This window comes from Haliotis rufescens, unplaced genomic scaffold, assembly GCF_023055435.1.
Source record: "Haliotis rufescens isolate VD_foot unplaced genomic scaffold, xgHalRufe1.0.p SCAF_11, whole genome shotgun sequence".
Taxonomy (NCBI): Eukaryota; Metazoa; Mollusca; class Gastropoda; order Lepetellida; family Haliotidae; genus Haliotis; species Haliotis rufescens.
Window position 1 is genome coordinate 30,444,665 of NW_025963791.1, and position 18,529 is coordinate 30,463,193.

General features: G+C 38.0%; 1 protein-coding gene across 2 annotated transcripts in view; it reads left to right on the forward strand.

The window, feature by feature from the left end:
- LOC125378006 overlaps positions 1-18,529 on the forward strand; it is a 47,420-nt gene that overhangs the window by 13,243 nt on the left and 15,648 nt on the right. For both annotated transcript variants that reach the window (XM_048392534.1, XM_048392535.1), the window contains exons 8-13: positions 1,832-1,983; positions 4,140-4,245; positions 4,975-5,156; positions 5,604-5,661; positions 5,774-5,958; positions 9,785-9,848. In XM_048392534.1, coding sequence (XP_048248491.1) covers positions 1,832-1,983; positions 4,140-4,245; positions 4,975-5,156; positions 5,604-5,661; positions 5,774-5,958; positions 9,785-9,848 — 747 coding nt within the window. The remainder of the gene's footprint in view (positions 1-1,831; positions 1,984-4,139; positions 4,246-4,974; positions 5,157-5,603; positions 5,662-5,773; positions 5,959-9,784; positions 9,849-18,529) is intronic.

Consider the following 18,529-nt stretch of genomic DNA (forward strand, 5'->3'; position numbering starts at 1 on the left):
ATAGACACTGACGACAGTACTTAAATTTTAAACAGTGTAATTACAAGTGAACAAATACTGTTAGCTGTTTCTGATCTCAAAAAACGGTAAGCCCCTGATCAGATAATTAATGAATGCATCAACACCGCTAGATACATTATGTTACTTTTATATGCTTAATTATTAACCAAATATAAAATGATGGATGATAATATACAGTGGCTTAATGGTACTATACGTCCTGTCTACAAGGGTAAAGAGGATTAACACAGAAATTGTTAATATTAGACCAAATGTTTGTTTAGATGTTTTAGAAAGTTAATATACCAACATTCTTAGTAACGGAATTATTTTTTTTTACTATCAAAATAATGTGTCAGAAGCAGAGGTTGGAATTCGTAAGACATATTCTACTAATGACCATATATTTACCCTTCGTTGTTTAGTGGACCTTTTAAATCTCGAAAGAAAAGAATGTTGTTTCATCAACTTTAAAAAAGCTTTCGATAGTATTTGGATGGCTGCACTGTGGGCAAACTATTTGAGCACGGTATAGACGGTAAATGTTTAGGAATGATCAAATCAATGTATAAACGTATAAAATCATGTGTTTCTGTATGGGGAACTGACTCAGAATTCTTCCCATGTCTTGTCGGTGTCCGTCACGGAGACATTGTATCACCAGTATTGTTTTCTCTATTTTCAAATGACTAAGACAGCTTCTAAATATCTAAAGATTGTCCAAGATTATCAATCATTTCCTATACACTCGACTCAATGCTTGACCTCTCAATATCAATGTTTGTTGTATTGTATATCGATGACACTATCCTATTAGCCACGTCAAGTTTAAACATACCCAAAGCAATAACACATTATTGTCATCTTTGTCAACAGCAGTAACCTTTTTTATACAATGCCCATTATAACTTTTTGATGGCATGATTTTTCTTGTTATGTGGGTGCGTAACTTGGGGGTTTGTTAATTTAAAATAAATTAAAAATATCCATCTGTGTTTTAGGAGAAAAAAATACCTGAAAAGAAAAGTCCTCCTTTGTTTATGCTTCATGCGAATTAGGCTGAGTTCCACTTTCTGTTGACGTTAAATTCCGTATGTTAACGTTTTGGTCGAAATTAACTGAAGTCCTTGCCATTACCTCTAGCAATATAATAACTCTTTTTCCGTTTACTTATTGAAAAGGGACGTCCGAATAAGATACCTTTATATGATAGAAAAAGTAAATTGTGTTGTACAGATGATATTGAGGATGAATTATATCATAAAATGTACACATTAATGACAAAAGAAAGAAAACCGTATATATCTTATTCATATTTATTGAGAACGAATATATTAAAATTTCAAGCATTTTCTCCAAGGACATACAAAATTATCTGTAAAGGAGAACCTATGTAAATTCTGTAGCCAAATAATGAAACTCTGAAAATCTCCCTGCAAGAATTATCCACCATCACTAACTGTATGTATATATAATGTCATTTGGACCTCATATCCTGAATAATTTAGCATGAACGTAATACATAACCGTTCTGTCCTGTTCTGATAATGTTTAACATATAAATATAGAAAGGCACAATCGTGATTGAACAACTAGTATGTCATCTTGTATGTATGGCCCTGAATGCAGAAACGTCAACTGAATATTGCAAATTCAACTGTACTTAAGGTGCTGATATATATTGTAATAAATGTTTTGTGAGAGATTGGCAAGAAATGTTCGAAGGTTCGCCATTGTTAGGTTATTATTGCATGCATAAACCTATATACACGAATATCCACTACCCCACTCAACGGAACACCCACATGATAACAAGTGTTTGTGATTACAGGGTACCAGTCGGTTGTCAGGGTGATGAGGTCTGCAACATCCAAAGAACTAATGGCATCAATGAAGATCAACTATTTCGACTTAAACGATGACGTGAAAGGAAAGAAGGAACGGACCTTTGTCGCTTATCACAAATTATTGACACAAAGCAAGGTGATAAGGCACACAAATTTTGTTGTTTTGTTTTGTTTCTCGGAAGATCATTAAGATTTGATTAAATGTGCACACATGACGACGCTTAAAAGAAAAACGCTCCTAGGCATCTCCAAGGCATGCCACGTTGCATAGAAACATCTCACTTATATAATGTCCTGTTCTTCGTTGCGATTATTAGTAAATATACTCTGTAAAAATGAAAGTTTTAACGCATAGTGGGTAAGAATACCTTTAAATGTACTTAAGTAATCCATGTTGCACTATTAGATGAACATAAAGTCTAACCTTTCCTTTTTACCGAAAAAATGTCACAAAACGGGTTTATTGTGACAGTCCTTGATAGAGTGAATATCGATGAACATTCGACATTTACATGATTCGTTTTCTTGGGAACTGAAATGCACTTTTCACTTGCAAGTCATGGAATTGGGCATCCGTTTTATGGGCAAGTTTATGACTCAGGTAACGAGTGATTTTGTGACAATTGTCAGGCCTCGAGTCACTGATAAATGATAAAAATGCGGGAATAGCGCTATTGGTAGGCTTAAGCTGGTGAATCCCAAGCGTCAGTGGCAAGGCATTTCAACGTTGCCCAGAGCACAATTTCCCAACTTTCGAAAAGATATCGTCAACAAGATCAGAGAAACCACATATCACCACAGTAGCCAAGGATCGCTGCATGCGTGACCTGCATCCTTGTACACGATGAACACTGCAACTCAAACTAACAGTTTACGTCTCATATGTAAACAGACTGTCCTTTACCGTTTATGCGCTGGCGGGAGTCAGCGGGAGTCTGGTGTAACGGCGCTTTTTACAGTATTCCGGTTATATCGCGGCGTGTCAGCATAATGTTGGAGGAAAGCCCAAGTGATGCTGGTCTCAGATGTTTACCACTTCGGTGAAACCCACGAACACGGGTATGGTACTGGCAAACCTAGAAACATAATCGGAGCGAACCGGGATTCGAACCCGCAATTATAGATTTCTGGTGTGCCGAAGGGACGCAACTCTGCACAGCGAATCGCGGCGCCTTAGACGACTGAACCACCCGTGCCCCATCCGAGAAAGAAGCTTCCCCAACTTTCGCGTAGCGCTTGGTTCAGTGTCGAATCTCGTCTGTTTCTTCAAAGGAGAGATGGGTGGATCCGTGCGTATCCACGACGGAAATAAGCGTTATATGTTGTTTACAAGAAGTAGACAGATTCGGTGGCAACGTCATTATGTGGGGAGCAGTCTCTATGGCGAAGAGCAGATCTTGTTCATAGCCAATGCAACTTTACAAGTGTGCGTTTTTGTGACGAAATCTTACGTCCCCGTTTTAGGACCCATTTGAAGCATGACACTCGTCCCCACATGCCACGAGTCTGAATCAATTTCCTGAGAGGTCAGAACATACACATACTGTCGTGGCTGCCAAGATGACTTTAGCCTCGTTGCGATGACGTAGGCAGACGTTTACGTCAACGTCAACGTCAACGTCAGCCAGGGCCAGAGAATTACTCCAAGTTCTTCAAGAATTCTACAATTCCACACAGTGTCATCCACATTTCTATGTTCCATAGGCAGGAGGCGTCGTGCAGCCATTCAGGTCTATGGTGAACATACGGTACTAAGCATTGCGATGGCCGTGCTTGAGATAATCATGTTACCGGTACACCTAAAGACGTTAACGTTTGACGAACTCTGTTTCACTTTGTAATCTTCCAAATACACCCATACTCTTAAAGCCTTGTAGATGTCACAGATAAATATATTTAAAACCACATCTATTTTTATTTTGTCGGTGAGTACATATTAGTCACATTGCCAAACGAAGAAGTATTTCTAGGTTAACAGTGAACATTACAGTAAACTACGGTTATAACGAACACGCTTATAACGAACTAACGGATATAACGAAGTAACTTTTTAGTCCCGACTATATGCTGTAGTTATGCTGTATATATGCTTATAACGAATTACGGTTATAACGAACTAAAATAAGTAGTCACTTTGAGTTCGTTATAACCGTAGTTTACTGTATATGTGTTAGTGCTTAAGGCTTTTGGCCTTTGCTGGTTTAACTAGTTACGTCTACAGTTTGTTTTTATGTTATTTCCAGTCAGGCTCAAACGAAACTACTTATATACTTACCATTTTTTGTTCTTTAGGACGAAGGGGAGAAGAGAGCTGTGTATGTAAAGGTTGCAGGAAATGACATTGTAACTGGTGAAGACATTGAACAGTGCCTCAAAGAGATCAAAAGAATAATCACGCGTATGTATTATATATTCACCATTGTGTTCACCTTCCAATATTCTTATCATACACAGGGTCATACACAGTCCTGCGGAGTTCTCTTAACCATCTGTTGGCAAGTACTTTAAAAAAATCAGTCCGCCTCCGTGGTCTTGTGGTAGAGCGTCCGTCCGGAGAGCGGAAGGTCCGGGGTTAGATCCCCGGCCGCGTCATACCAAAAGACGTTAAAAGATGGTACTTGTTGTTAGCCTGTCTGGCGCTTGGCATTAGGGGGCTAAAACTAGGACTGGTCGGCTTGGAGTCAGTATACTGTGTCTGAGTGGGGTATTCATGTCAAACTGCGGCACGGTATTTCAGTGTGCTAGCACTATAAATCGGCATTTGTCCGGACTAGTACAAGCAGCCACACAAACGCACACAGGTACATGCACGTCGCTATATAAGTGCAATAATCTTTACGTTGAGGGACGTTAAACCCAATTTCACCTCACCTCACCTTTAATAAATCCGAAAACCAAAAGGTATCTTTGGCCCCTTGCAAGTTAATAATATATAACTCTCTGGCACACCATACCAGGTGCAGTCCGAGTGCCCACTTCGCCATCGACGGTTAAAACAAGCTTAGCGCTATTATCATTATTTGGTGTAACTTATTCACTTCCCAAATAAACGGTTACCCGTTACTGAGTTAATAAATTGGAAGTTCTCCCAAAGACATAAATATTCGTATACAACTTTTATTTACAGATCATGCTGCTATCTTGAAGATCAATCAAGTTATATCAAAACGAAATGCTGACACGAAGAACATCATGTCTGCTTTACAGCATCAGAATGCTGAGCTAGAATTGCCTTCAGAAGAAACAGATGAAGACTCTGACAGGGAGAGAGAATACCAGATACTACTGTACGAGGCTTACACAGATAAGGTACAAACAGAGACAAATCTAATGGGAATTTATAGCACTTGCTGTTCTGCACCAAGAGACCACACCAATTGGGGGTTTACTGTTAGAATTGATCCCCATCAAAATATACTTGACCATAGAGCGTTATAAAGTAGATAAAGCTAAATGGTCATGAAGAAATGGTCCTTTAGTCCTGTAACTCAGTGGTAGAAAGCGCCATAATTCGCAGCGTTAATTCCCTTAGGCAAGCCAGGATACACTGATATTGGGTTCAAATATGAGGTTCGCCCTAATTAGTATCCTTGTTATGTCAGTTTATTATTTGTTTTGTCACGAAATCCTCGCATACAACCCCTTCACAGCTGAAACAGGAAAGTTATATTATCCAGACAAATACTCAGATATGTGAAATCAATAAGAAATGTAATCTTGTCACACGCTTTTGATGCGAATGATGATGTTTTGCAGGCAGTCGGTAAAGCAGATATCAGAATGGAGAAATATGACATCCAAAGAGTCCTATTAAGTAAGTACCGTTATTATTATAGTGGATCGGTTTAGGGTAATTTGAATCGTCAGCGTAATATGGAAACCCTAATCCTTAAATATCTAAACAATTATTTGATAAAATCTTTCAGGTCTGGATATACTTAAGAAAATAGACCTCTTAGACAGCGACCAGAAGGATGATACGTGTTTCTTGTTAGAAAGCCTCAGAAAAGATGAAATGAACATTTGTGAATGTCTTGAAGACGAAATGGACGAATCTGATGAGTGGTGCCTCGCATCGTTAATTTTTGAGGAGCGCGACAACAAAAAACAGGTGCGGTATACCTCTCTAATAGTTTTGTTTGTTTGTTGTTTAAAGCAAATATCAACAATATTCCAGCTGTAAGCTGGTAAATTGAAACCGACCTAAAGATAATTTACATTAATGTGTTTTTTTTGCCTTTTATGATAAAATGGATATACCTACTAACTAATAATGCATCCTCCTGTGTAATACAAAACGGTCATTTGTCTTCTTTCTTTATTAATGAAATAAGATGCGGGCAAGGAGACCCAATATCGACATATCTTCTTATATTTCTTTTTGCTGTAGAAGTCTCAGGCTGTATTGTATGATAAGAGACAATAAAAATATTGAAGCAATTGTATTGAATGATAAAGAGTGTAAATTAGGTCAGTACGCAGACGACACACAATTATTCTTAAACGGAGAGGCAGAAAGCATGAATGCAGCAATAAATATACTTGATTGTTTCTTCAAAGTGTCTGTCTGGACTAACAATAAATATTGATAAAACAAAAGCCATATGGAGCGGGTCGAAAGCAGGTAGCTCATCAAATATTTGTGAAGCTTTAAAATTAGACTGGCATGTAGGCAATTTTGAAGTGTGAGGAATTACTCTCAACCCTCATTTGCAAGATCTATGGGTTATCAATAACCGAAAAAGACTTGAAACAATAAATAGGCTATTGGCAAACTGGTGAAGAAGAAACTTGACTCTTATAGGTAAAATTACTGTTATCAAGTCATTGGCTCTCTCAACTCTTGTCCATATTTTTGTGGCACTGCCAAACCCCCCAAAAAACTTTATTACAAACTTAAACAAATTTCTGTTTAGACTTTTATGGAATGATAAATCAGATAAAATTAAAAGACAAAACCTGAAAAAAAATATGCTGATGGTGGGCTTAGAATTGTGTACATTAAAATATTCATAGAATCACTAAAATTATCGACATCAAGAAGGTATTTAAAAAAGAGTACATATGATAATCCTTCAGTTTTTTCTTTCACTGATATGATTAATTTAGGAGTTAATGCTGATAAATATTTATTAGTGAAAAACCCTTTTTTGGAGAGATGCTTTAAATGTTTGGGGAAATTATGGCAGAAAATTTACAACCGAGTCAGAAAAGATTTCCGAAATTCTATCACAGCCCCTATGGCTAAATCACCAATTTAAACATGAAAACTACATAATTAAAAATTGGTTTAAAAAGGGTATAATGACAATTAAGGACTTATGTAATGAGAATGGATTTCTTCCATTTGAAATATTAAAAGTACGTTATGATATACAGGGTACAATACTAGATTATAATCAGGTTAAACTTAGTATACCTAAAGAAGGGAGAGACACTGTCAATCACTATATCCAAATACCAATATATGACTTAAATCTTAGTCCACAATTGAGGGATATATTTATACCCGTTCAAGGATCTAGGTTCTTTTATGATAGCCTATTACAATAACAAAACCACCCTTAGTAAATGGAAAATGGCAGTCTCTTTTTGACGATGATATTCCATGGAAAGAAGTTTATTAAAACTTCAGAAAATGTACTAAAGATACTAAATTGATTGACTTTCAGTTTATGTTTATCCATAGAATAATTTACACCAAAAAGGAATTATTAAAAATGAAACTAGTTGACAATGATATTTGCTCCTTTTGTGATTTAAATGGTGAAAATCTTATACACGTATATTGTGAATGTGAATATGTTAAACACTTTTGGAGCAAACTGGAAACCTTTTAATCCTTGATATCAATACTAGGATCTCACTTACCGAGAACTGACGTCAAAAAGAAACTTTACCAGAGTTTGAAATCACTCTTGCTCGAAAACAACAAAACATACATGCATGAAGTAAAGTGTATTGAGAAGATCAATAGATCAACATAATCAACACTGAAAATGACAATCATACCGCGACCGAGAATGACGTCCGAGACCCCCAAAGTCGGGTGTGGTACAAAACTCGAGCTTTCAGAATCATGGACAATAGGCAGAGTACATAAACAATCGCTCACGTTCAATAACAAGTCATTAGTAGCGTGTGTGACCACCTAATGCCTCAATACAAGCATAAACTCTTCAACGCACAGAAAAAGTCAGTCGTCTGATGAGGACACGATTTGACGCCATTCGTCTTGGAGGGCCAAGATCAGTTCTTGCCGGTTGGCTGGAGAGTGTGGTCGTTGTCGAACACGACGATCCATCAAGTTCCAGAGGTGTCCTCGGGGGGACATATCGGGTGAGCGTGCAGGCCACGGCAGGGCGTTGACGTTGTTGGCTGCGAGGAAGTTAGTGACAATTCTGGCTGTATGGGCTCTAGCGTTGTCATGCTGATAAACGACACCACGTGGCTGCTGTTAGAGAAATGGTAGGACAACTGGACGAAGAATGTTATCCATGTACCGCTGAGCTGTCAAGTTTCCGTCAACGATGACCAGCGGTGTCCTCTCCTGCCAACAGATCCCTCCCCACACCATGACACTCCCTCCACCATATGGTACGACCTCCTGCACGCAACACGCCGCCGTTCGTTCAAACCTTCGGCGGTAAACACGTTGTCTTCCACCAGCCCTAAACCTACAGAATCGACTTTCGTCAGTGAAGACAACCCTCTGCCAGTCACGTCGTTGCCAACATCGTACAGTCCGGGCCCATCTCAATCGCAGACGACGATGTTGCGCTGTCAATAGCTGTCCTCTGTATGGTCTAAAAGCCCTGATTCCATAAGTCCTGAGTCTCCTGGCCACTGTCTGTCGCCTAACCCTGTGACCTGAGGCATTTGTCGCCGATGACGTCACTGTCATGAAGCGATTTCGGAGGCGAAAGATACGCAAGTACCGGTCATCATGGGGCGTGGTCACCCTGGGTCTGCCTGTTTTTGGCCTGTCAGCGGTCCGCCCTGTCTGTCTGTAACGTTGCATCAAGTTGGTAACGGCAACACGGGAGCAACTGAAGAGTCGTGCAATACGGGCGTGGGTGGCTCCCATCTGTACCATACCTAAGGCTCGTTCACGTTGTTCGACTGTGAGTCGTGGCATTTCTTTTGTGTTTTTGTTTTTTTATCACTGTGGATGTCTGACTTGCCGATGCAATCGTTTTATACCCTTACCCGCACGTGCAATTGCAGTTGTCGTGCACGTGTTTTTCACTTTTTCGCGTGTTATCTCGCAAACATGTTACAGACAATTAACATTTTCTGCATACACTATTGTTGTATTTAGCATATGTGTTTTAGATAGACTTCATCGAAAAAAAATTGTACGTTTTCTGAAATTTATTTTTTCAGTTGGTAAAGTTTCTTTTGGACGTCAGTTTATATATATATATATATATATATATATATATGGACGGTCGGGGCCCTCAGCGGTTAAAGTGTTCGCTCGTCACGCCGAAGATCCGGGTCCGATTCCCGACACGGGTACAATGTGTCCCGCGCCGTGATATTGCTGGAATATTGCTAAAAGCGGCATAAAACCATACTCACTCACTCACTATATATATATATGTATATATATATTGTATTTCAGTTATACATGCTATATTTATATCACAAGAAATGTACATCCATGTAATTACATTAATGTAATCGTTATCAATTTAAATTTAAAGAAAAAATACAATGATGTAATTGAAATATATATAATCACACAAGCACAAATGAATGAGCCCTCATCTAATGTCATACAATGCGTCTTACCCAAAGTACAATACATAAAAAATAATATGACGAACACATCGATACCAACTACAGTCCACGTGGTAACTTATCAGAAAGCTCTGATTGTGTTGTATACACCGAGAGAAGCATATTTTCTCTATATTGAATTCTCCTTTTAGGGGACCACCGATGAGAACAGATGCAAGTTCCTGACACGACAAGAAATAAAGGGCATTGTCAAAGGTATGGTAATTTGAGAGATTTCACTTATCGTCTACACTGAATTACCTGTAACACGAGTTACCTGTGGCATGCTTAAAATGCACATTAGAATTGCTTCCAAAGATACAAGCCGTAAACTTGAATTCCTCAGACTTTTAACAGTGGTTTTCAATGAATAATGTAACAACATAAGAAATGTAATTAATGTGCAGCGATGGAACGCCTCGTGTATGCAACACAAGGGAAAATTCCAATATTTACAAAATATAAAATTTGTATATATGGTATATCCAAAAATATACAATTTTGTACATATGAATAGATTTTACCACTGCTTCACACAGTGTTTTCTTACTGGATTCTCACAATATGTGGTTGATATTGAAAATATTACTAATAATACCGGACAGTATTATTGCATGTGGCAAATATACTTTAAAACTATGTTCATTATGACAACTATATTTGTAGTGTTATGAAATAATTGGCATTTATTCATGTTGACAGCATTTTACATAATAGAGAAATAGATGATTTCTGCAGACATCTGTAACAGTTAGATATATAATACGTTCGCCCTACTGTTAACAAATAAGATGATCTATACATACAAGTAGTTTGGGGTAGTTTTAAACAGTGACGGTAAAATAGATTTATCGTGAATAGCGGCAAATATGAATATACACAATTTAATAAATATGTTTCTGTTATGTCATGGTATGGTGATTCTGAATCTAAAATATTGCTTGATATTGTTTGACAAACAGTTGTATGCACTGTCCATCGTGATACTTCTGCTTAAGTATATAAAAAGGATGTTTGGCTGGTCACTTGAGATGCGTTCATTGTAAACAAGGATTAGTGTGACAGAAAAACTAAGTTTGTCATCTGGTATAATGCACTTCCTCGATTAGCATAATTAGAACAGAGTTTGTAATTAGTTATATCCGGACTCCAGTTAACCAAGACAGTTAGCATCATTGGAGAGTGTACACAACTGGAGAAGAGGCGAGCAACTCAATGTGATTTATGAATTTGTGGAATTTTAATAAATAAACGAACACCTGTCACAAAAATGCAGTCGAACATTGAACACACGAACGCAGATTTTTCTATCGTACATTTGAGGGTAAACGTGAACGAAGCCGTGCAGGATGCCTAACAGGGATTTGACTTCAGAACACACAGTGAGCTCAGGTAAGTTTAGATATGGCAATCACGAGCGCGGACTCTATATGTGTTCGCAATGGAACATTTGGAAGAAATAAAATTTACTTCAAGACTAGTACACAACAAAGTCATTAAGTAATATTAAATAAATTGAGTCACGATATGACAACATCAAATCCTATATTTGTTTGATGAAACAGGTTTAAAGCAATCCAAATTGTACAATCATTTTTATAAAATACAGCATGTGTCGCTACCCCTCCCACATCAAATACATAAATGTATAAAAATGTTTTAATATAATTCAAAATCACTATAATTTTTACATTATAACTAAAACTATGGAGCTAAGTATGTCGAGCCAACAAAATATTGTATATATTTTTACCCTTAGAATCAAACCCAGAAAGTTTACACTTAGATTCATTACGGACTATTGTGGGGCGACAAGGGGTACAAGTCATGAGGAACTTTATGGAGAAACTAACATAACCAAAAGAAAACACTATTTCACAGAGTTTGAAAACATCTCTTCTGTTAGTGATTACTTTTAAAGAAATCGAACCAATTTACAGGCTACAAGTTGCTGAACAGAATGCTATGCCAACTCATTCCTTCCTGATACCATTAATAATTGGAATAGTCACCTGATATAGAGGATTACTAAACTATTATTATAATTGGACATATATTATATTCCTCATCCCCTTATATATTTTCAGATGACTTAAGCGATCATACTGAACCGCAAAAGAAACGCGAGATTGTAAAATATAAATTTTATATGGTACAATGCGGAAAATATATGTCAAGACTGTATATTGTGTGAATATTCTGTGACGTCCTGATGCGTTTTTGAGACAAACATTCCATCGAACGGTACAACGAGGCCTGAAATTAGTCGGCACAACGCAGCCTTGTCCAAGGCCGTGGGTGACAGTTACCATGCTTTGCCGTGGACACCAACATGGACGTGTAACTCATGGAGGCTATGGGTATAAAAAACAACTTGAACTCCCTTTGTGGCAGTCGTAATTTTGATGCGGAAGGTATGCCTCGATTATCCACACAACAGAGAGAACAAGCGATCGGTCGATTACAAGCTAGACAACGGTCCCAGGTTGTGACCAACACTTTCAATGTTCACGTCAGCATCATCCACCGTCTGTAGCAGCTTGACATCACAAACAGTACTGCAGACGGCGTCCGACGTGGACGCCCCCGAGTCACCACGCCAAGGCAGGATCGGTTCATCCACCGCCAACACCTACGGAATCGCTTCAGACCAGCCAGTGTGACAGTTCGAAACACCATTGGCACTAGAGGGCGACCGATCAGTTACGATACGGTACGACGTCGGCTGACTACCAACAACCTGTATTGCCGTCGGCCTGCTCGAGTGCCCATCCTCACCGCCCGCCACCGCCAGGCACGGCTGCAATGGGCTACACAACACCGACATTGACGGCATCAACAATGGAGGACAATTGTCTTCTCTGACGAGAGCCGGTATTGTGGATCCACGTCTGATGGGAGAGTGAGGGTGTGGCGAAGAGGGGTGAACGCTATACGGACCATTGTGTCGTGGAAAGAGACCCGTGGAGTGGTCAGAGCATCATGGTTTGGGGTGCTATAGGCCTGAACCAGAGAATTGGCCCTCATGTGTTTCACAATATTGGCGCTGGCAGGGGGAATGGCATCACAGCGCAACGCTACATTGACCAGATCCTGAGACATTACATCGTTCCCTACTTCGCACGTCACCAGAACCACGTGTTCCAGCAGGACAACGCGCGTCCCCACACGGCCAGCCTCACCAGGAACTTCCTGCACCAGCACAACATTCAAACCATGTCATGGCCGGCCATGAGCCCGGATTTAAACCCGATCGTGCACATGTGGGATGAAATACAGAGACGGCTGAACCAGGTGGTACCAACACCAAGAACTCGTGCTGATCTGGAGGCAGCTTTCGTCAGGGTGTGGGCACAGGTGCCTATGGCCTTCGTGAACCGCCTGCTACACTCCATGTACCGTAGGTGTATGGCTGTGTTGAACACCCAGGGAGGGCATATGAGGTACTGACATTTCCCACCCCACCATTTCCATTTGTGTGATCGGCCCAAAGCAAGAACTTACAAGAACGTTCCATGGACTGTGGTCAATGTGCATGCAAAACATGAACTGTCTCAGACTTATCATAATTGACCTCTCTGTTGCTTTGTGAATTAACCATATTTCACAGTCACACAGTACTCGCGTTTCTTTTGCGATTCAGTAAAACTAGTGTACAAATATAAGAGTTCATTTTGTATGAGTATAAATATGAAGTTATCATTTTTTAACTTCAAATACTACGATGTGTCTACTAATACCGTCATTTTGTTGATTGTTAACAAGCATGAGTTGCGATATGTTAAATGATTGCTTTGGTACTTCCATTGGTACTGAATTTTCTTTGCGCAATAACCAGAGTACATTTTGTTTTAGATTTAAGCAAGTTTTATGCCTTGTGGAATTGTATATGAAGAAACACAATTCGCATTTATATAAGTAAAGCAAAATATCAGTTAAATCTGAATACGTCAATGTGTAAATTTCTTATTCTAAAAAGTACAGGTATTAGTCTTCATATTCCACTTCATATGCAGTAAGATATCGAAGTTAAATCAGTACTTTAAAAAAATGGGAATAGCTTCAGCGCACCCGGCTCCCCGCCAGGTCTGCGAGCAATACTGCTACAAACGTGCAATGTCTGACTCTTTCCCTTGTTAAAGCATATTGAGAAAAACTTACCTTGTACTTACTTTCCTTTTGTAAAACATAAGACATTGATACAACATATATCCCCGTGTTATGATTTTTCGGACGCTGAATAAACATTCATAGTTTTTTTTCACATGAACAACTGTAAAACATCTCATTCATTTAAAAAGACTACGTTATCTTAAAAACAAGCCTTGATCGGAGTATTTACAATTTCTGTGTGATGCCACACCCCTCGTTATAGTGCAAGTATTCGTCTTAGAAAACGTATCACAGCAAAAAAAATGCAGTTTCCGGTATCCGGATACCTGCCGGATACCACCGGACACTTACCCAAAACGCGTCCGGGTATCCGGTGGCAGATACCTTGCCGGATACCAGATCTGTGGTATCCGGCATGGACACCTCACCGGAAAGTATGTCACCTGGAATCCGGGTATCCGGCACCGGATACCTCACCGGATACCTCAATCTGGGTGTCCAGGGATCCGGCACCGGATACCTCATTCCGAGTTTCCAAAAACATGTCACAATTTGGGGGGTGCATTTTGTTCAATTAAGTGTGAAACACCTAAAAATATATTGGAAACTAACCATGAAAATTGAACATTGCTGAAGGTATCCGGCAGGTATCCGGCAGGTATCCGGATGCAATTTTTCGAGATGTCTTTCTCCTAACAAATAATGTTAGCCTGGGCATAGCAGATAGCTGTAGTAATATTCTGTGTTATTTTAGTTGTAAATAGCCCCTTGAAGTTGAGATCTATGGGCATGTACTTTTGGTGAAAACATTTTTCAAGTTCATATATATTTCAATTTAGATGTTCAGCGTATTAAATGAAAAGCATTCAGTCCTGGTATGATGGTATCCTTACATATCATCTTCATATTCCCAGTTTGTTTTAGCCTAGTGGTTGAAGCATTCGATTCACCACATCGGTACATTGCTTGGTGTCACCCATCATAATATTGTTTGAATTTTGCTCATAAAGTGGCATGACACCATACTCACTCTGACAAAAAAATGAAAGTCATTGGCTATGTGCTCACTTGGGCCTTTGTTCCTGGTGAGATTAAAAGTTTATTTTGGAACTGTATCAATACCTGTTACATCTTGACAGACGAGTTTCATTGAAGTTCGAAACAGAATATCATTAACCCAAATGGGTGCATAAGACTAATGGCATCCACAGAAAACACCTAATAAAGTACTGGTACATAAAAATATCAATGTAACTTTTCTACTGACATGGAACTAAAAACTTCGTTCAGTGAGCTGTATTAATTGTAGGAAAACATTCAGGGCATTAGTATATTTGATATATGTTAGCACCTATGTTATGAATGATCAATATCATATTTCTTTAAAGAAGCAAAACAAAAAAATTGTTAAGATAAAAAATCATATTTATTGATTTTATGACATTTCATTGGTTCAGTAACCAGAGGTGTTTGCAAGAACATTCAAAAACAGAAACAGATGCTTCAATGCCATTTTCTAAATAAACAAATTAGTCAAATCTCAGAAGAATTTCAAGGTAGAAGAATATCTAAAGTCAATTATGTTTGTGCAGTAAACCACAAAAGTCATTCAGATTTGTATAGTCAGCGTCAGTGTACACCACATAAACAGTCTCACTGCTGTGGTATTGATTCCTTTAGACTTGATTAATGTCGTAATAAAACAACCTACAGAATCACACTGATGTGGCATTATTCATTCAGAATCATCACTTTCTGAGGTGAACCTGTTAGTTGTTCTGGGGAGGATTATTCATCATCCGGAGAGTCCTTTGTATGACTTGTCTGATCTGGTGTCATTGTGAAATCCAGGTGCCTGAAACAATTTATAACATCTATAAAAGCTTGTTATTAAAAATATAAGAAACACACATATATTGACAAAGGGTAAAAATTTGGTTTCTCAATGAGTAAGGTAATGACAATTTATCAAGCAACTGTTAACCAAACCATGTTAACCAATGTAAAAAAGCCATAGCAAACAGTAAATTGTACAGAAAATACAAAATTGTAATTGATCTTCTGAAAACAATTCCTGTAGTGCCATAAGGCAGGCTCACCTGAATTTTTCTCAAATGTTTGCATTACATCAAAACATAAGGAAAGGTAAACAAGGCAATGCAAATTGCATAAAATAGATTCTTATACATAAAAACAGAACTAAAGTATTTGACGTAATAAGCGCCTCGCTCTAATAAGCGCCCATGGGAATATTTGCTAATATATTGGCTAGTGAACAATCCCAATTAGGACCCTTTCCAATTAATCAATGTATACAAGACTTATTTATTTGCGTATAATACACACTTGTGTGTGATATGCATTATCATATTTTTATCATTTATCCTATCTTTAATTCAGATTAACAATAACGGCAAAAACTGCCAAATATATTGGTCAAGTGTAATCATAATTTAAGTAGTTCTATTTGGTTTTGGAACTTTTCAAGGGTAATTGTAAATCATTTGATTGTTATAAAGTTACACAGTATTGCATCTATCGTCTGTTTCTAAATACATTGGAACCTATCTTTGACTTGTGTGACATAATTGAATCATACCCCAAGTTCATTATGCATTGTTATGCATCTGCACAGAGTGGTCAAAGTCCTTGTCACACACATAGTTTGCTACAAGGCAGAATCCAATAAGTACAGTTGAGACATCAGGCTGTATCCAGACAAACTGTCTGATAACCTCAAGTATGGTCTTGGTCGCATCAAGGGATGTAGCTAATCCTAAATAAACATTAAACAAGTGACATAATCTCTTCTACAGAACACTTGATCAAAGCCTGCCCCACCTTTGATGTTTATCATCACGTTACGCTCACAACAGCTCATTAGCAAGATGAGCTCAATGTCAACTCATGGTGGATTAGGGATTAACAGGGCAATTAGTGTCAGGTGGGTATTATCACTTGCAATTGTCTGTTAATTACTTAATTGAGTAGTGACGGCTTAATTAGTTTCCAACCACACTGACTGTTATGCTACTTATCAAGCCAGTTTACTGGTAACATGTGTCTGTGGACCAAGGAAATGTATCATGCCAGATACTTAAAAAGTTCTACTCATAAGTAATAAAATAATGACAGTTTTGATATGCAATTCTCCCTACAAAGACATTTAACATTTGATATACATAAACTGTCTGTTGAAACTATGATGATGCTTATATACAAGTCGCACTAAACAACCTATTCATATACTGGTACCTAGCCAAACAAACATATTTTTTTTTATGTGTATGCACATGCTTGTACACATATACCTCTACTGGCATATCACACATACAAACAATCATTAGATGGATGTAATCTTTCAAAAATATTTTACATACAAAAACAAGTGAACAGATTCTGTAATAGCATGGTTAATATTGGGAGATGTTTTAGCATTTCCATTTTCACAGAATCGAAGGCATATCCTTTCATGACTCAGATCAGCTTGTAGTGATTTAAATTCACATAAAACTGATTCATGTCAAATGACCTATCCCGCATGTGTGGGACCTGTTATAAAAATACCATTCATTACTTATTTGTGTGTCCAAATTATGCTATTATTAGAAATAATAGGTATTATGATACAGCATGGATATGATATAAGAAAGCTTTATATGGAATTGTTGAAAATTATGTACAGGAAAACATTGAAATAAATCAATCAATACGTGCATTTATCTCAGAATCTGGTACATTTAATCAATATGGACTTCTCCTTCATTATCTACTTATAATCAGATGATTACATTATTGCTCAACTGATAGTTTGCAATAGTATAGAATTAGTATTTTATTAATACTTATTTTGTATTTCAGCATCATTTAGATAAGCCATCGGCTTGTTTGCAAATCCAGTTCACTATAAAAAAAATATATGTTTAAAACACATGTAGAACATATTGCAATAGTTAAGACCCGAAAAGAAGTTATGTGTAGGATCTTCAAAATGGTATCCACAAGAGCATGTTGTAGAATCATGTTGGTGTTTGTTGTTTAACTCTGCACTCAGCCATATTCCAGCTATATGACGGCGGTCTGTAAATAATCAAGTCTGGACCAGTCTATCCAGTGATTGACATCATGAGCATCGATCCACACAATTGGGATACAATGACATGGATCAACCAAGTCAGGGAGCCTGATCACCCGATCCATTAAGTTATCTGTCACAACTAGCATAGGTTGATCATGTTTATGGGGACTAACTTCAACCTGGAATCCCCACGTGAGTAAGTATGCGGCTGTTAGCTTTGTTTGATGTTTAACGCCACACTCAGCAATATCGCAGCTATGTGGCAGGAATCAAACCTGGGTCTTCAGCACGAAGAGTGAACGCTTCAACCGCTAGGCTACCCCACCACCAAAAATTCCCCCATGATAAAGTTGTCATCATGGTTATTGTTCAACTAGTTCAAGTGAAAATGTTCATACCCTTAAAATGTCTTTTCTTCCACTTCACGATGATCTCTGATGCAAAACTTCCCTGTTATTAAAGCTGTTCTTGATTCTTCACATCTGGAAAAATATGTTGAGGCTACTAATCATTCTCACAGAGTACAGGGAGTATATGAAATAAGACAGTGAGTCACATTAGCATACAAATTATCCAGTTAAAGTAAACATATTTCTACATTATATACATAAGCAAATACTAACATATGATAGACAGGCTACTTGTCATATAAAAATATAATTATACATTTACTTACATGTTGGCTATAAAAGTTAATGTGTCACAT